The sequence below is a fragment of the Myzus persicae genome, unplaced genomic scaffold (genome assembly GCF_001856785.1).
Source record: "Myzus persicae strain clone G006 unplaced genomic scaffold, MPER_G0061.0, whole genome shotgun sequence".
NCBI lineage: Eukaryota > Metazoa > Arthropoda > Insecta > Hemiptera > Aphididae > Myzus > Myzus persicae.
This window is the reverse complement of record NW_019101569.1, coordinates 131,985-153,028: the sequence shown is the minus strand read 5'-3', so window position 1 is coordinate 153,028 and position 21,044 is coordinate 131,985. Positions and strand designations below refer to the sequence as shown.

Genomic DNA, 21,044 nt, shown 5'->3' with positions numbered 1-21,044 from the left:
CAAATTATCGATATTATGATGAATTTCGTAAAAAATGTAACTTTAAATACTTATGAAAAAAATCGTGCCTACGGGTCCTTAAAATTTCTCAACTTGTATTAAAACTACTTATGAGGAATTTTGTATTACAATTTCAAGCTTTTTGACTCAACAAATACAATTTTATTAACAATCATAGAATAATAAACTAAAAAATTATCGAATTTCAAATGTCTCTAAATAACTCAAAACGAGTAAAAAATTTCGAAAATTGTATCATGTAAAGAAAGTGATGATCAAAACATTTAATGACAATTTCAAGTACCTACTATTATTATTTTTTGAATAACAAAAAAATCAAAAAAAATCTTTGTATGAGAATTTGTTTTATTTACAAATGGATATCCAATGTATAACATCAAATGCTCTTAAAAAAATTATTTGACTATCCAGTAAACTTTTTTTTCTTGTTAAATGTGGGAAAACTTAAGGGCAATCTTGTATTAAATTTTCCAATCTTAGATTAAAAAGAAACATTTTTATGAATTTTTAACTCAAAATAAGTAGCAAATTTTTGTGATTTTTATGAATTTGATCAAAATTCAAAATTCAAACACACATAAAAAATTGTTGTGAATTTACACTTAACTTTTTTTTTTTGGGTCAAGGCACACTATTATACTTTTTGCAGGACACTCACACACTTGACAACAACAATAACTTCGGTAACCTCGCCGAGGGCATTAGTAATCGCTACGGGCCTATACATACTACATAATATAGTATCATCTTATCTGCAATTCTTACGCCACTTCGTCAGAATCAACAAGTAACCTATCTCTTAAGAAAGAAGAACAGCTGGCAGAAATTCAGGAGGACAGAACACTATGAATGAAATATAATGAATTACCGCTAATTATATTTTAGATGTATGCAAAGACAGAATATCCTGTAATAACAGAATAAGCAATCAACATTTTTTCCCATTTTTTAACCACCTACTTATGCGAGTTAGGCATTTCGGCACAAACAAACATAAACGGGAGAGGCTCCTTTCTACTGATCAGGTAATTTGTGTGTGCTTGTTTTCAATTCAATCACGTATCTAACTTTTATGTACGAAACGACAAGCTCAAGTTTCTCACTAATAATTTAAAATATTTTCTCTTTATGATATAATATTCCTTTGCTTAAATAATTTGGTCCTCACAATATTATTTTGTTGCTTTATACAAAAAAAAAAATAAATGTAATGGAATAAAATACTGTTTTCAATATTTTTTTACTAGCATAATTATAAATATCAGACATTTCTCTCGGTACACCGGTACCACTGCTGTTTACAAATATATTACAATGCACTGGGTAAACAAATTTAATTTTTACATTTTTAATACTTCATAGTTGAGTATAAGATCGTTTGCTCTGGTCCTGTCGCCTGCTGTTTCTAATGGAGGAATACAGCCTATCAAAAATTGTAGACAGCCATGGCAATCGTAAATTATAATATATAACTAATATTATATCTGAAATATTTATGTAAAAATATGTTCTAGCGAATAAGTAAATAATTAGGTCAGGCGAAAGAAGCTAAAAAAGTGCCTAAGCAATTTCAAAATTTGACTATATATATTATATATATAAGACCACCGAATGCACAGGCACAGGCAGTCATGCTGTTCTTGGGAAACGTGTAGGTACGACGATTATACGCGAGTGAAGCGACGGTCGTATTACGGACAAAGCGTTTTTTTATATGATTATTTTTATACTTACATCAATAAAGCCGTTTCCGACCAAAAAGTGAGTCATGTTTTATTTGAGACTGTTTGATGGTATAAACCTTCAATGTATGGAACAGCGCTGATCCAATTGTCTCTGATGACTGGTGAAAGTCGTTACCTAACTAATTTAAACTTAGACCACACAACGAGCATAGGTCCTAGAGCGCGTTACTTATATTGGTGATACGTCGAGCCATACAGGAACATTTTCCTTTTCGTCCACTTTAGTTTGTCTGCATTCAACTAGGTATAGGCGGTACTAAATAATATTTTAGAAATTTTCTTTAAAATTTTCTTTTTTTTATAAAAATATTCTATATAACTGAAACTTATGCCTATAGACTGTTTTGATGTATGTTTGTTTGTGCAAGTATGCCTGAGATTATTTAGGTAAAATTATCGAATGACTGTAAGTTTCCACAAAAAATATAGGTATTATGTAGGTATAAGCGTATACGTTTCTTGTATACCACACAGAATTGAAAATACCAATATATTGGTATGTTCTTACATAACACAAACATTGTAATATTGTATAATTGATAAATTCATATCATTATTGTTAGGTAGGTATAACTTTTATTAGGCCTATATATTCAATACGATTTGTACCCAGTACCCCTATTGGTATTACACTATTACCTATTATTTTTAAAGTAACTCTTAAAAGGGAATGAAATACAAAATAATAATATTATGAACTCACTCAGCGTTCGCCAATCACCATACTGTTACGTCAAACCGTATAATATTTCACAGAGAGTAGCGAAAAATTATTTAATGTTATATAATATTATACTGATGATATAGGTAGCATTATAGTGAACCGTACGCAAATCAAATTATCCGGACAAGTAAAAAAAAAAAATATTGAGATTTTTTCTTTGAACAATCGAGAAGTGTATTTTCACGGAATGTGAATTCTTTATTAACATAAAATATAATCCATAATATTGACCTTTAATGTTATTTTTGTTTATCACTGATGGTGTTCCGGTTCGCGATAAAGAGGATGTCGTGATGTATGCAGTACGCATACACGACAATTTTGAAATCAGTTATCGTGTGAATAGTTCACAAACCTGTTCACAATGGTCGGATTCAGTGTCATTTTTGTCTTTTCCTTTTACTTGTATTTGAGCAAAGGTTAGTATATTATTATAATTATTAACAGGTCTAATTTCAATATATATGTTTTAAGAATAAACTCTGCGTGTTGTGCGCCAAATATTTTTTTGTATATTTTACAATAACCATACAGACCATACAGTATATACTGTATAATCGCTAAAAACATAACAATTAAAAAATATTAAGCTAATACACAAAATGTTGGTTAAAAAACTTTGATTTCGACCCTGCAACGTTTGTTGACCAGAGCCGACTGGGTTGATCAGTTTTGAGCAAAGCTATACGAGTTAATAAATTATTGTAGGTACTTAATAAATCGATTTAAATATATTATAAATCTGCCTCAATAATTTGCGTTTATTTTTGTTAACTTAATTTAAATTTAACTTATTTGACATTCTATATTGGTCACTATCGTGTAACTATTATATAAATTAATTAAAATACTATTTGAATGTTTAAATTAAGTAAATTTTGAATTTCTTTTTATCAAACACATAAAATATTAGTACTGGTTTGTTATGCCCCGGAACTCTGGTTTATTATCATTCAACCACCAATATTATAATCGATACATAGCAAATTATATATTCTCATCGAAAATTAAACTAAAAACTAGAAAACTTCTGACAACTAGAAAGTGTATCTTAATTTTTAACACTAAGCAAAAATGAATTCAATAAGTATAATAAATTCATCATAGATACAATTTCGTAACCTGTGTCATTGGGGGCTCACACATCAAATCTGAATATAATAACCGAGGTTCAGCCAAAAGAAGGCAACAAAAAACGTTGAGGAAGAGATTTTTTTTTAAATTCTTAAATGTCAAAATTTTTATACCTACAGGTTAGTGGTTTGAGCAAAATGATAAAGATCTATTTGATTCCATTTTAAAAGACATTTTAATTTTGGCATCTGTTTAATTTTAATTTTGTTCACATAATTAATATATGACTTAAATACTATTTATTTTGAAAAATATTGTTATGATCTATTTATGATTTTTGACAGTATTTAATAAAAATATAAATTATCATCACCTATAGGCTATAATATAATATTATGCTATTTGTTATTATGATGGACTAGGAGGGTAAATTACAGCAATAATTAAGTTTTGAACTTGACAAATTTAAAAGTAAACATTTGTGTGTAATTCTAGTATTAGAATGTGATTCTCTATCAAGAAGTCGGTGTCCGACCATAGAGCTGGATAACGGTCGAGTACGATTGAGATCGTCTGGACGGACAGCGAGGATTACTTGCTTACCGCCTTTCAAGCTGGTTCGTGGTAACGAGGTGGCGAATTGTGTTCGAGGGCAATGGGACACCGATAATCCGATTTGCGCCAGTAAGTTGATTAATCGATTTCCTATAATAGTATAAAGTGGTCAAAGAATAAAAAATTCAAAACATAAAAATCTACAAACCAAAAATGTGCAAGTCTAAACATTTAGTAAATTAACAAATCATGAACGATGACTATACAAATAAAAATAGACTTTAATTATGGTACCTACCTAATTAATTTGTAAGCACTTCATAGTAATATTTTTATATATTTTTGATTATTATTCGATAATATTTAGTCTGTGTAATAGGTGTAATAATATTAGTAAATTAAAAACGCAGCATCATAACCGTTTGAGTTTTTTGTATTTATGATAATAATTTGATTATTCTACATTATAATTAATTTTTTTTTTGCAAATGCCATTCGATAATTCACGAAAATGATTTTTTCTTACTAATTTAATTTAGTAATTACACAGCAAACTGCGTCAATGCCCATCCTTCAGACATTTCTGAATGTCCATAATGTATTATATTATATTATAATATATAATAATATTATATTACTACAGTTTACTGATTAAAACATGAAAATAATAACCCAGTTCCCCACCCCACGACTATCCATGACCTGCGTGATTGAGTGATGAGTCACTGAATTGTAGTGGTGGTATTTAGACGATCAATAAATCACTTTGCGTACCTACGTAATGCATTATACTATTTGTAAAATATTTCATTTTTCCTTAAAATTCATTGCGGGTTGTTTTTAAGAAGTTGTGTACAATCGCTACAATTAATATTTAAATGGCGTAAAATGTCCTCAGTGAAAGATCTACAGAAGTGTTTAGTTATTGAATTGCATAGGTATACGGCTATACCTACCGGAAAACCATTATTTCCGTTTCTTATCTATACATTGAAAGACCGTACCAAATATGTGATAATACTGAATACAGAATAGATGTCATAATAACATATGCCATAAGATAGACAATAGATGTCATAATATGCCAATCAATTAACCACTTACTAAGAACTTATTTTTCGTGTAGTTAGATTTTTTTTTTGTATATCTAGTTATAATTCGCCGCGGAAGCAATGCGAAAGCAGTTCCCGCGGCGTCGTCGGTTCAAAACTGGAAAAAAAAAAGTTGTAATTACAGTAAATATTATTTTTCAATTATAATATGTTGTGTAATGTGTATTGATTGAAATACAACTTTTGTTGTTGTTAAGTTATTATTCTAGATAAAAAAATAAATACTAATAATAGAAATATTAACCAAAGATAACTCGAAGTCTCAATAGCACATGTATAGTAAGACAAACAAGTTAACAGGTACCTGTTTAATCAAATAATGTAACTTGTTACTAAAATGTAGGTATGCATATAAATATTTTTATTTCTTATATTTGAATTACTAAGATTATCGTTGATACTGAAAAAATAATTATATAACTAGCCAGTACATTTATTTGTTTCAATAAAAGTATAAATATAATATAGTTTAAAGTTGTGTTACATTTTCTGACAATTTAATGCCTATTAAATTGTCATTAAAAATTTAAGAGCAATAAAATATTGCAATGTAATAATGTAAACAAATATTTTAAAAGTATATGGTACAGAGAAAAGGGAACATGTGATAAAAAAATTATTTGATATTTTTTGTTGAATTATATTGATAAATATTTATATACATTAGTATTTATAAAATACTATAAGCATCACTATACAGATGTAAGAATACGTGTGTATAAGTGTATTTACCTCAATTACATCTAACATTGTAAAATAACAAAATAATTATTTTCATAATCCACTAATAAACTATAAAATTCGGTGTTAATAAAAAATACATATATGAGACTGAAAATCACATTATATTATACATTTATTGCTCGTTACATCAAGTGCAAAGTATGAGTCAGGCATCAACGCACGATTATATAATTACAAAGGGCAGAAGACAATTGGGTACTGATTCATTAGTACTTGCTTATTATTATAAAACAATACGAAATATAGTAGAGTACATTAATTTTTTTTTATCGACATAATGATATTATGTCGTGTCATATAATATGAATTCATGATTTATATTTTGAATTTCTTTTATACAAAAATATTATTTTATTTTTATCTCATTAACGTGTAATCAGTTATTTACGTAATTTTACAATCCATTTTTAAACATAAATCCTGTATGGGCTATAATGTATTTTTAATCAATGTCTAATCTGTTTTATTTTTATCATTTTTTTCCATTTCCGAAAGTAGAGCTTAACTAAGGCTGGAAATAAACAAATAAACACCTACGTATATATTTTTATTACGACGGATATACAATAAACCATTAGCGGACAGCGAGGATAAATACAAAAGGGTAATAGGGAAAAAGACCAAGGAAGAAAATATCACGGAACAAAATAACAATTTCTAAAAATTTAAAATATAATTTAAATTGATTATGAACATTAAAAAAGTACATACATTTGTAATTAGAGTATAAAACAATCACTATGCACACATTTAAAAATTTTGAATGCATTAATCAAAAAAAATATTAAAATCATTATAAAAAGATTAAAAATGAAAGAAATATTTTTATATTTTATCACATCATTTTATGAAATAAAAACAACAAAATTGTTCAATATAGGCAATTTCTATGTGCACTCGAGCAGTGTAAATGTGTGAGTAGTTGGTGATCACGTTACACACTAATTATAAATTGATGTATTTTTTAATTTTTCTCAAATTTTTTAAAAATTGTTCTTTTTCGAATGGTCTTTTTTTCCTTGGTATTTTTTTCCGGGATCTATAAAAAAAGTGGTCAAGACTGTGCCGCTCTGCTGTACAGTAAGAGTCCAGTGGGTCAATGTAATGGATGTGTTAAATTTGAATTCAATGACATATCGTTGTATACAAAAAATGATTCTGAGCGGAAATGGTCGGTCAGTCTCTGTCAAGTATATTTCATGATATGTTAGTTGATATTGCCATTAAAGTGATTTATTTTACTGTTAGTATTACAATAGGCTTATTTCATTTCCAAAAACATTGCATTTATTAATTATTACCCATATTAATTAATATATAATTATTATGAAAGTCAATATTTCTATCATATTATATTATTGTAATTCATTAATGAGTTAATACCTCCTTAAAGTATAACTGTGTGAATAGGTTCATAGTGAAAATACTAAATAGATAATAGCTTAAAATTAATCAACATCAAACGTTGAACAATTTGAAACTTATAATGCTCATAAAAAATTAATTTTACTTTCTGGTAAACTTTTTTGCTTTATTAAAGTTGGAAAATGTGTGAGGAATTTCGTATTTATTTCAAATATTAGATTTATGACGAATTTTATCAACATTTTAACTTCAGACGCTTATAAAAAAAAAAACTATTGAGAATTAAAATTTTTTTTTTTAAATAACACTACCTAATTAAAACTATTGTGTACACATCAAGTATTTTGAAAGAGCAAAATCTTTAAAAAAAAATACAAAATACAAATTATTATGCCTATAAATATCTCAAAAAAGATAAAATATTTTCAAAATGTTGTGGTGCTTAGACAATTTTAATATAAACAATCATCTGTGGTTATTTTTTCATCAAAAAACAATTTGATCAAAAATTGGTTTTTTGACGCTTTTGAAAGCTACTGTGAATTTTAAATTTCGACCTCTCGAATGCACCAAATAGATTCAAATTCTCACCAGAATAGATACCGAAGTTGAAAATCAAAGCATTATACTTTAACTACTATTATATTGTGTACACAGATAAAAAAATACACACATCATTATAAAATCAATACATTCATCGATCCATTCAACAACATTTTTAATTTATTTTTATTTTTACATGACAGGAGAAGGTTGTCTTATCCAAGACTCTGTGCCTCATGGAAGATTGGACGTTCTCAACCAAGGTGCTAAATTAGAAGTGATATGTGATATTGGATATACTATAGATGGTCCAAGTTATGTTTATTGCAATGAGGATTTGGAATGGAGTGAAGAATTAAAAGGGTGTAAAGGTGAGCAACCGTGTATGTACATTAATATTGGTACCTACACATACTAACTTGAGTGATGTGTATATATAATATATATTTATATATTATGTCATTATGTGTAACAGCTTATATTGAGTAATCTAATACAAAACAAATATTTTGAACAGAGCATGATCAAATATTTTTATCTTGTGATTTCGAATCGTCAGATGAAAGATTTTGCGGTTGGAAAAACGATATTTTTAATGACATTGATTGGTTGGCTGATAAAATGACATTTATTTTATTTACTACCAGGCGTCACGTATCACCCGGATCTTCTCAGTATTTTAAAAGTTTGTAGGAATATAATTAATTTGAACAAAATGTAAGTTTTTTTTTATCAGGTAATTATATATCTTTGGATGCTGGAAGTTACGGTTCCACTACTACCGGACGATTATTATCACCAACACTTCTACCAGTTAGAAGTAAACAAAGGTGTTTGATATTTGCTTATAGAGTAATGTCAGGAAGTTCAAACGGTATTCCTACTCTAAAAGTCACTTTTGGTGGCATACCTCACTGGGAATCTCATGAAGGAGAAGGAAGAGTTATAATTGGGTTGTATCAATTTAATATTACAACTAGAGTGAGTAGATTCGAACTGCGTTTTTAAAAAAAGTATGTTTAATATTATTATTTTGTTATTTTGTAGATCGTAATTGAAGGGAAAAGTTGTAAGGCAGCCATTGATAATATTGTTATTACAGAGGGTGATAGTTGTAATAAACGACCGTACGAAGAAGGTAAATATAACATTAATGAATTATAGCTATGTTAAACTTTGAATCAGTTACATACAAGTTTAGAATATCTTCATAATTTGAAATATTTTATTGTTTATAGAGACACAAAGTTGTCATGATAATTGTGGAAAAATAACGTTCGGTAGGTGTTCATGTGATTGGGAATGTTATAATAATAACAACTGCTGCCCAGACATACAAATCAAATGTCCGTATAGTGAGTATCAACTGCATTTCATTCGTGCCATTATAATAGTGTATTCATTTATATAAAATTTGTTAATTTACAGTCGTTCCAATGGATAATATCACTAGATTATATTTAACTACTGCAACTACTCCAACTACTCCAACTACTCCAACTACTCCAACTACTCCAACTACTCCAACTACTCCAACTACTGCCACAAAGACCACGGTGACGACTACAGCAAAAAATACAATTTTAAATGTAACCGTTAACAATACAACGTCTTCTAATCCCATAATAACAACTCCAAAAAACGGATACAATCATACGATAATAATTGACAAAATTACCACAGCAAGTACTGTTAAATCTTCGAACATTACATCTACGTTTGCACCCGTATCTATAACAAATTTAACAACGAAGTCCATGATTGTATCAATTCCATTGACTACGACGTCCACCGAAGTACCAACAAGTACTTTATATGTTAATTCCACGACATCTAGTTCCATTAACCCTCATTCAGTAACTACAAGTTCTAATGCGTCAATGGTTATTCCAAGTATAGTGGTGGACATTCAACGTAATTCGTCAAAAATAATCAGTACACCTTCTATGGCGATAATCCCTAACATCTCTAGCTCGACAATCGAATCTATAACAATGAACAAAACTTTTGCTACCGAAAAATTAAATATTACGCCTACTGCGATCACCAAATCTTTGATGGCAAATACCACTATTTCTATGAGTACGACATTACCTAATATGTCTAGCTCGACGTCCAGACCAGATAAACTTAATCCTACTATGAAGGTGATTTTTATTCCTACTATAGTTACTAAATCTGTAGTGGAAAATACTCCTTTAATGACTTCAACGGCAGTTTATTTAACTAACTCAACCGTTAAACCACTTATTAAAATATATACAACACTTTCTACCTTAAAATTAATTAATTCATCTACCACAACCGCTAAAAGTATAATGGTAAATTCCACATCCACTACAGCATTAATTAATAATTCTACTAAGTTATCAATCAAATCGAATATCCCTGCAATTAGTGATGAACAGTTGAGTAATAAATCACTTAATACTCAACAAACAAAACAGAAAACCATAATCAACGAAAATAGAACAACGTTAAATAATTCAACAACTCGCGTACCGAGTATCGTCAAATATTTAAACGACTCAATTGTTCCTGATAAAAAAATGGTAGTTTTCGATATCTCTGGGCCAAATCCTAACCTAAAACCATTTGAATACAATAGAACTTTAAACGATAAAGATCTCCTTAATATAACAACCGAATCTTATAACTTTTCGGATCTAAGGAATTCTAGTATGCCATATAAAAATAAAAAGCCAACAAAAGTGTTAAAAGTTCACGAGGAACCGGAATTAAACAATTTACTTCATAACCAATCCACTAAAAACATTGATAATCAGTTGGCAGAGCACGTGAAACAATATGGTAAGTACATGCAAAAAAAATGTAATAAATTATATATAATATGTAGTTTCATATAAATATGTAGTTTTTTATTTAAGACTTGTTCTTATTTTTTATGTTACAGAAAATACGGACTCTACTTACACATTTGATACCGTTACCATTATTAAATACATCGCTGCACTCGGTGTCGTTCTTCTCACTTTCAAGTTCACTTTGTCCTTTATATTGTTGCGTTTCAATAAACCTTCCAGTGATGAAATGGGCGAACGCTTCATTGGGATGGATAGTGAAAGTTCTTGTAACATGGAACTGATGAGTAATAACAAGGAATGAATCATCTATGTTTTTTAGTTTATTTATTAATTATTTTAATACATTATGATATAAGGCTTATCTCATATGAATTGTGTTTAATAGTTTGACTAATGTCTACAAGTGAATTAATTTTTAGATGTACATAAAGTAATTCAATGTAAAAATGGTAAATTATTAATGTTTTGAATTGGTCGATGAACTTGTTTTTTTCTTTTGACGTTATTCGTAATGCTCTGTGGTGTCTTATGTGTCCAAACAACGAAGAAGTAAACTATTTCAACAATACTTAACAGGCTCACTCCAAGAAATAGACCTAAAGTTCCTCCGATTGATACTATATATTTAACAAATTGTTAATTACGGAAATCATTATTTTCAGTTGTTTGTTTATTTGTAATTTACCAATGAGATCCATTCGAGATCTTACTACATTTCTTTTAAGTCTTTCATTCGGTAGTCTATCTAATGCGATAATTACTTTTGATCCATATTTAACATCCTCGTTATCTTGCTCTTCAGTAGTTAAGCTAACAGTGTAATGTAAGTTTTTAACGTAAATATTATAAAATATATTATTGTATAATGTTGTACTTACGTTCCAATTTCTTTGCTCAAAACATTATATTCTGGTTCAGTACAACTAGATATACAATTGCACACTAATCCCAGCTTATTGAAATCATGAGTCTTTAGTGCTCGGAAATATTCTGAAAATTTTTTTTCAAATTATCATCATTAAATAACATATCATGTTATGTTAGAATTAAACTTCGATTTAAATTTAAATTTTAAATAGTATTAAATATAATGTAGAACCATTATTTTTAAATATGAGATGTGAACCTGAATGTTCAGTTATACAACCAAGACCTTCGATCCCACAAATTGGCGTTCCCGCTATAAACACAAACATAAAAACACGCATACACATTAATTATTAAATAATAAACATAAATTAGTGTATACATTTAATTAATTAATTTATTTAGATACTTACGAATCTTCAAATAATGTGGAGTACAATTACACATCTTGAGCTGAGCTTCAGCTCTGCAGTTCACGATGCACGCGGAGTTACTGTATACGTTGTACACTTTTAAATCGTTTTCTTCCGGAAAACGACAATTCCTCTGTTTGATATCTACTTGTTTTAACAGCGGATCGTTCTCAATCTCTTTAATCTATTATAATTAAGTGTAGTGGTGTAGTTGTTGTACATAAACTTATTAAGATTTAGACACAATTTAAACAATACTTTACGGTTTACCTGGTATTTCATCAAAAACGATACTCCCCAACTCAGTAAAAATTTTTCTTCTTGTGGATGGTTTACGTAAGGCAAATCTTCTGGTGAGTGTATAAACAGCTGTAGGTACATATAAATAATGTTTGTATGAAATAATGTGTTAAAGGTTTCAAATAATTAATATGTATACTTTTATAGACTCGTACGCCGTAAAAGCAAGGCTGCCTGGTCCCGATTTTCGGTTTGATATCATTTTTAATTTTTCGCCGTCGTTTCTGTAATCGCAATATAATATTAACATTTTTGTGATGTTATACATATAAGATATATACTTAAATATTTTAATTGTTCTAGGTTAACTAGATAAAACTACTTCGTTTCAAAATAAGTATACTATTTTTGTCACGCCTGCACCGAAAGTTTAATTTTCGATACCGTTTGAAGTTTTAGAAAATGATTGTCTTTAGTGGACAGTAAATGTTTTTCTTAATCTGCAACTTTTTCGGTAGGTACTCAGTGGTTGGAAAAGTCAATTTCCAAATAAGATATATACACGAATAATGTACTCGTATATACAGTAAAATATTAGCTGGTAAGCGGGACAGATGGGTTAATTCGGCGTTGTTCTAAGGAACAGTTCGCAAATGTAGATACAGACAATTATAAGAGCAGTTCATGACAAATGGATTATCATAATATCGATGTAGGCGTTGTTTGATGGGAGTTAGGCTTGACAAAAAAGAATATGTGTAATGGGCTTATGGCTCGAACAGGACAATTTCAGCCTTGGGCGAAGGTCGTATCGCATATGTCACGCTTGCTTGAAATAGCTCACTTTCCGCTCTTGCCATACATTTTACTATTTTAATGTACTTTAATTTAATATTATACATATGATGTAAGTATTTGACGTTTTATTATACTCACTTTACTGTGTGTAAGGAGTTTACAATAAAACATACACCATTTTCAGTCGTTATCGGTAAGAATTGATCGCAGCATTCGAATGGTTCATCATTCCAATAACAATTTCCAATCAGATCTTGACATTCCGACCGAATCTATGTACCACACGAGTTATACAAATGTATTGTACTCGGACGTGACGAATACTCTATATACCACCGCCCGAGCCTGATCATCATGTAGTTGAAACATTTTTAGGGTCACGTGCGACTGAACAATATTTTCTATTTAATATTTTCATTATTTATTATTGGCATGTCCACGCCCATATTGTAGCTGGTGTACATTAAATGGCATAAAGCTCATTTTTAATAAAACATGTTTTCTATAACCTCCCCAAAAGAAAAATAATATATTATTTTATTAAAGTTTATGTAAGTTTTTAATTCTGAACGATCATCGCTTCAAACTTGTACAGTTCGTATACAGCCCACATTCTTACTCTATGTTTCTATAGTACCCTCTACCCACTACCCTACAGTACCAGTGTACTACCTATCAACGCCTATCATCAACAACAGGCCACGGCTAAACCCACCTAAGCATTGGTATCGGCGCCACTGGAGGGATAAATTGATTTTAAATTTAATACTATTTTATTTTTTTATTATATTAGAAAAAAATCCTCTGGTAATTAACTTTGAGGTTTCTGTCAAAGTCTTTTAAAATGATCCACCAAAAAAAAAATATATATATAAATATTTGTTAACATTTAATACTATATTACGAAAATAATTGTTTGGTATTTCATAGTATATGGGTACAATGATCTGTCAACGAATTGAAATTTAACACGGCCATTACAGTCAGTGCCTATATATTCAATGTGAGGAACACTCAAATTCTAATAACTGTGCAACAGAATGGTTACCTATACATGCCCCTCTTTTTTTAGTAAATATTATACTAAAAATATTTTGTTAGTTTCACCCTCAAACATTTGAATTTCTGATGGTTATTTTGACTTTTTAGGTTTATTTCACTGTAATCTTAAAGATTTGAAAACTTTTTGTAGACTATTTGAATTTACAATTATTTAATATTAAGTGTCATATACTCATTTATACATCTTTTATTTTTATTTTCTTATATTATGTTCAACTCATGACTACTAAAATTACTATCTATAGGAGTTTTAAATAAAATAGATAAATTAATATAGGAAAATGATAAAATAAAATAATGTCATTAAGTTATAGTCGAAGCTATACGATTCATACAATTAAAAAATAACTACACTATTAGATATTAAGTATAACAAATAACAGTCACGGTCAATTTAATTAAAAAATTCTAACTATTCATTGATTTCGGTGTTGTAATCTTTTTTAAGTGAATATAATTTATAAGCCTTACGATAACTGCATCAAACCGTAGGTACGTTTCATACTTAAACCAAGATTTTATTTTAAATTGCATATTACGTAATACCGAGCATACCTAGTACCGACCAGTGACTACCAAGCATATTATATTGATGAATACGAGACTATTACAGTAATCTGGCTTCGGCGGTCACATAATTTATATTTGTATATCTTTTAAAATATACTTCACGTATGATTTGATCGTAGTCTGTGGTGCAGTTTAATGTTCCCTTTTGACAGTGCGTGATGCACGAGTAACACGCACCGTCGTAGAAAGCGATGTCCCTTAGATAAAAATCAATATTCAAATCTCGATCAGTGCCGTACATCCTGAAAGTATAATTATGAACAATTTTTTCAAAATAATTGTTATTAATGAGTACATGTAAGTATTATATGATATTATAATCGTATGACGTACGCACTTGGATGCCAAGTCGTATAACTTGTCCGGCGACTCTTGTTCGCAAATCGATAACGAGAGAAAACTCGTATTCCAATCCAGATACGTGGTATCGGTGACAAAGCTAACGGCGTTGTTGTTGTAAGCGTACCAAGTAGCTTGGAGATATAATCTCGTAGCAAGACATGATATGAAACATGTCAACACCCAAAATACTCTTGTGCGAAACAAAACATTTTCAAAACATGTTTAAAATTTCGTTATAAATTGTTAGTTTATATAACAGCTAGTAATATTACACGAGTTAATAATTAATACAACAATTATTATGATACGTTTAATTCTATAATGTAATAACAATAATAATTATACAGAATGTAACATGATCTAATTTTGCAAAAATTACTTCAACCACTTCAACCTACCGTAATACTGATAGAAAAATCATACCTATCATCACTTATATAGCAGAAATATTCAAACTGTTATGTCCCTAGACTCCTTTGTGTGTTCAAAATATTTTGATGGCCCTGAAATTGTTAAGAAAAAATTGAAACACCACCCGAATCGGGACGGATACGATATGGGTGATAATAATAATAACTTTAGTATTAGAAATCAAACTAATTCAAATGGTCGGGTGTGTTTCGTAATCGTTTCTATTATCTCTGTAATGATTTATGATTATAAATAAAAATTACATACATTGACTTTTTTTTGTTGGTGTTTTGGCCTAACTTGGTGCTACCTTCGCCAACCCCCGCGACACCTTGAGAATCGCGACGATCAAGACATACCGTTTGAATACCTCTGGTTCTAGTAATATAAATATAATATAGTCAAAATATCCTTAGAAATATAGGCTGACAGACAGCCTCCGTTCGGAACCGATTTTCGTATACAATGATTTATCATTGAATTTAAATTCAACATTATACGAGTATACGATATAACAATGATCTACTCGTACTCAATGACGAAGATTTTATCATTTTTCAAATTTATACATTCTGTATATTATTAATTAATAAAAACAATAATATTTGAAAAAAACTAATCAAAAAGATTTATTAAGTCATTAATAAAAATATAAGTGCTTAAAAGCATTGGCGCAAATAGGAGACTTAGTCCTCCCAAATTTCGGTCAAGTCTCCCCAATTAAAAATCTAGCAATTAGTACTATAATTTTACTTATACTATAGCCTATGGGGAGGGGAGTTTGAGTCCCCCAAAACAATTTAGTTAATTTGCGCCTAGCCTACAAGTAATCAGTAAAGATTATTAAAAGATAATTAAAATCACCCTTTGGATTATTTTTTTCGTATAAATTATTAAAATATATGAAATTATATGTACCACTAAATTACGTGTTCCAAGAACAGTAAAAAATCCTAATCCCCCTTCCCTGTTTATTCAAAAAACTGAGCATGCCACTATCTTACTGAATATTTATCACAGTCACTTGCAATAGCCTTTGACTCACCTCTCCGTCCAGTGACGGCGTTTGTCGGCTATGTAATTGAAGCCGTGTATCGTGCTGTTGCTGAAATACGTCCATATCCTACGCATGGTGGTGGTACAATGATGCATTTTTTATTACCTTTGTATCGGCTATTTACCCATATTATTGTTTATTACTCGTATAATGATAGTGCACACCCTGCAGGTTAGCAGCCTATCGGTGCTTTTTATCAGAGGGTAATATGAAAATATACAATGCTTTCAGCTCCGTATTACACCCGATTTCGTGTTGTAATGTACAATAAGTATATATATTGTGTGTATATTATATAAATACATCCTGAAATCTAATCGTTGTGAATATGGTACGACATGGAGGCCGATTTAGACTGTTATATTCATACGTATTATGCACTATACGTAATACATATACCTATAAATTATAATTGTATAATGTTAATGTATATTGCTATTATGTGCCCTCGTCGGTGTATACCTTTACTAGAGTATATACGTAAAAGTATTAAACGAAAATGGCCAAATACTTATCTGATCTATTTGTTATTTGTACCTATCCATTACACAAGTCATATTAAAATAAGCCATAATCGGTATGTATATGTATATATGTATGTATGTACGTATGTATGTATGTATGTATATATGTATGTATATATGTATGTATGTATGTATGTATGTGTGTATGTGTATATGTATGTATGTATGTATGTATGTGTGTATGTGTGTATGTATGTATGTATGTATGTATGTATGTATGTATGTATGTATGTATGTATGTATAAATTCATGTATGTATGTTATATATATTATATATTTAATAGGGTTCCGGGACATTTGCGGTCGGCTTTTTTTTCGTGCCATTTGCGGCCAATTTATTTCTATTTACCTGACTATAAAACTTAAGGTGCTGTATATATTATTATATTCTAAAAAACATATTATATTATGAAAATGTGTTTAAAAAGTTTATTATTATTATTTATTCAACTAAAGGTTATCCTCTAGGGTTGGAATAGTTAACTTGATAAAATATTAAATATACCGTGACCAACGTTTATAAGAATTTGTATGGCTGTCTTAAAAAAGAGGCTGATAATTTGTAACTTTTATATGCAAGAAGTTACTTAAATATGGAAGGTAAAAGGAGAAAAAATATGTACATACGATTGGACGAAAGAATTAAAAACCATTAATAGGGTAAAGGAAGGTATGTTCGTGATATATGTAATTTCGTGATATTTCTTACGGCATTTGTAACGAACATACCTATTAGCCAAAAATATCGAAATTGAGAGTATGAAATATGTAATGTGATCGAAAAATGTATTATTATGTGAATTTTTTATAATAATTGTAATAAGGCTTAAAAAAAATGAGTACCCTATTATGTGATGTGATTGACAAGTATATTATTATTATATGAGTTATTTATAATAATAATAAGATTTTAAACTTTAAACACGCCAGTAAAAAATACTGTCAGTCCTTAGCCTTGAAAAGTGTGAAGGGAAGTTTAAATATAATAAAATAGTAAATATATACCTATTAGCGCAAATTAAGTATACAATACATTTATATATATTATATATAGCATCCAAATTTTATAGTCAGGTTAATAGAAATAAATTGACCACAAATGGCACGAAAAATTTGCCGACCGCAAATGTCGTGACCGCATCGGTGCCGACACCATTTAATATAATACACTAATGCAGTAATACTTGTACTTTTCAGTAACATTCAATGACACATAGTATGATATTCCCATGTAATGTAGAATGTGGTGACGAAAGTTTAGGGTTTGGTGAATTAGTTATTGTTTTCTATTGTTCTGCATACAATTGTGGTGTGATGTAGATTAATTATTTTACACGTACCTTTATGTTGTATAATACGTCATTAGGTCCAATGTACACCAAGAGGGTAAGGGATGAATGTAAAACACTGCAGTTTATAATACAAAAATTGTCAAGAAGTATCATGGGTACCTACATAGAATATTACAAATAGTCTCAAATTTTAAATTATTCTGTTTTTGGATTTTGAGTGATTTGTCCATATTTCTTCTTTCAGCACAACACAAAGTTCGTGTTTAAGATTCATGGTTTTATAAGAAATTAACAGGAAATTTATACCACCGTGGTTCTTTCATTTTGGTGGTTTATGGATGGGGGCCGCCAAGGCCTTAAAAAAACCCTTAAATCACACTGTAGGTTAACTTGTGATGAACTTTATACGGAATTAACACAAATAGAATGTTGCTGAACTCTCGTCCTTTAATTCCTTTATTTGAGGACACTATGGATTTGGATATCCTTATTTCTGTCTATTTCCCAATAAGTAGCCCACTGCGCGCTCTGCCTGGACCTGATATAGGAGATTTGCCAAGCAATAGACTGTCTTGGTGTCAGAGAATGCAGGCATACAGCAGCTTGTGCAACACTTTTGGGTAAGATGGAGCAAAGAGTATTTGGGACAGCTACAAGGACGAAACAAACGGTTAAAACCTATAGGACCGTCCTTTCAACCGGGCACGCCGGTGTTAATAAAATAATGTGCCAATAATGTGCCTCCTGTAAAGTGGCTTTTGGGCCGAGTTATAAACGTTCATCCAGGACCTGACGGTGTCGTAATAGTGGCCATGGTATATACAAATGTGGGGTCCAAAAGGCTCTCCGTTCGATTGCTATGTCCATTACCCATAGTCAATGATAGCACACGATATGTATACAAAATATACAACGTTCAATTATAAGTTATATGTACAGTGTACAAGTTATATATTTTACTATACTAATGAAATGTATTTGGTTATAATTTTAGTACGGCATTGGCCTGGTACACAGATAAAATAAAAATACATTTGTTGTAGATTATCTTTGAGAGAATTGCATTCAATAATCGTAGTATTCAATTAGTTCATTAGTTTCTTATTTCTCACACAATGACGTAAATGCCAGGCGAAATGTGAAGAAGTAAATTATCTCCAGGAAACTTAATACCGAACATCCAAGAAACAGGCCTGCAGTGCCTCCAATTGAAACTAAAACGTGTACGCATATAAAGTATGTTATTACATATTGTGTATAATAATTAAAATAAAATATTGAATTGATCTTTTTTTTTCATTTTTGATTACTTACCTAAAACATCAGTGAAACCGAATAAAACGTTTCTTTTCAAACGCATACGAGGATATTTGATAAGTCCCCACTTTAAATTGGTTCCTATTAACCTGAAAAAGAATCATAATTAGACACCATGTTAAATAATTACTTAACGAATTAAATTGTAAGTTTAATCATATACCAGTTATCTATCGCCAGACAAATAACAGTATCTATACATAATATTTGTTTTATAGATATATTTTAATTAATTTTGGGTTTTTGTTGTTTTTAATTATAACTAAATTAAGTATTTGAATATTAGATTACCATTGCATTGTGTTGTCTCCTTCTACGATATAATTAACATCGTCACAAGGTGGATAACAACCACAGTTTACTTTTTCATCAACTCCTGTTGTATTCCGGAGTTTTATAAGAAACTCTGGAAAAATCAGTAATAAATAATATTTTCATCATATTCCTACGCAAAACCAATATAATTTACCTTTATATTGATCCAAACAGTGCATCCCTTTGACATCACATATTGTATATTTTTCTGAAATTAAAGTTCAAAATTATTGAATGATCGTATCGAATGCAATCTTGTTATTTAAGGTTCAATGTAGAAAAATAATGATTGATTATTTATTTGCATCACTCAATGTCTTATGGTTTATTTTGATACATATAAATGTTCTTATCCGAGTTACCAAAAATATTTAGACGTGCCCCAACGTTTTATGGTGCCTGAAATAATTTGATACTGTGATTGATATAATATATAGGGTAGGGAACTTCTAAAAAAAAATAACTACCACAATCATAATGGCATTTGCATAAAGTAATACAAGTAATACATTTTGAACTAAGAAATCAAATAACAACCCATAAAAATAATTATTTTATTTTGATAACATGGTGGTTTGATGATTGGAGTAATGTTTCCTCGGATGGCTTCCGTGATCATAAATCATATACGGCAATTGCGATTGTGTCGATGTATTACGTAAAAAACTTATAATATATTTTATGTGGAACAAGTTATACAACCGCAGCAAAGTCACTCACTAAGAGGCTTGTAAAAGTACGGGACACATCCACATAGTTTTCTAGCTTGGTCCATTCGACACTGGTTCCGACATGTGTTGTACGTATAAATTGGACTTATCTCCAAGTCGCTCTCTTCCGAGAACCGGCAGCCTCTCTGCTTGGGCGAGAGGTTTCTGATTTCTGGAGTACTGAATATGCTTAGCGCGGCCATATCCAGCGTTTTGTAGAAGTTCTCCGGTGACTGGAAAATGCGGCACGCCACGTCGGGCACTTCGTAGGGGGAGTGCACAAATCCCTGCCACGTGGATGCATAGAATAAAACACGGTATAGTATCATATTAGTTATTATTTTTTATTATTATACCGATGATATTGATGGAAAAAAAAATTATTAAAAGGATATCAGCGCAATCTTTGTTTTTACTC

The 21,044-nt window shown here is 29.8% G+C and overlaps 2 protein-coding genes across 2 annotated transcripts; one reads left to right on the top strand and one right to left on the bottom strand.

The window, feature by feature from the left end:
* Nucleotides 1-2,784: 2,784 nt before the first annotated feature.
* LOC111029643 (location of vulva defective 1) lies at nt 2,785-11,186 on the top strand. The gene is made up of 9 exons (XM_022308740.1): nt 2,785-2,909; nt 4,060-4,248; nt 8,087-8,254; nt 8,401-8,568; nt 8,620-8,864; nt 8,931-9,021; nt 9,122-9,238; nt 9,312-10,694; nt 10,798-11,186. The coding sequence occupies exons 1-9, from the start codon at nt 2,855-2,857 to the stop codon at nt 11,007-11,009; spliced, it is 2,628 nt and encodes an 875-aa protein (XP_022164432.1). The 5' UTR covers nt 2,785-2,854; the 3' UTR covers nt 11,010-11,186.
* LOC111029677 (sodium channel protein Nach-like) lies at nt 11,116-20,910 on the bottom strand. The gene is made up of 16 exons (XM_022308796.1): nt 20,637-20,910; nt 20,071-20,124; nt 19,893-20,007; nt 19,599-19,690; nt 19,397-19,498; nt 16,457-16,553; nt 14,996-15,190; nt 14,756-14,900; nt 13,165-13,298; nt 12,428-12,512; nt 12,259-12,357; nt 11,989-12,172; nt 11,835-11,888; nt 11,587-11,698; nt 11,394-11,518; nt 11,116-11,325 (listed from the first exon to the last, which is right to left on the bottom strand). Exons 1-16 carry the CDS (start codon nt 20,827-20,829, stop codon nt 11,144-11,146), a joined length of 1,968 nt encoding a protein of 655 aa, XP_022164488.1. The 5' UTR covers nt 20,830-20,910; the 3' UTR covers nt 11,116-11,143.
* Nucleotides 20,911-21,044: the final 134 nt, after the last annotated feature.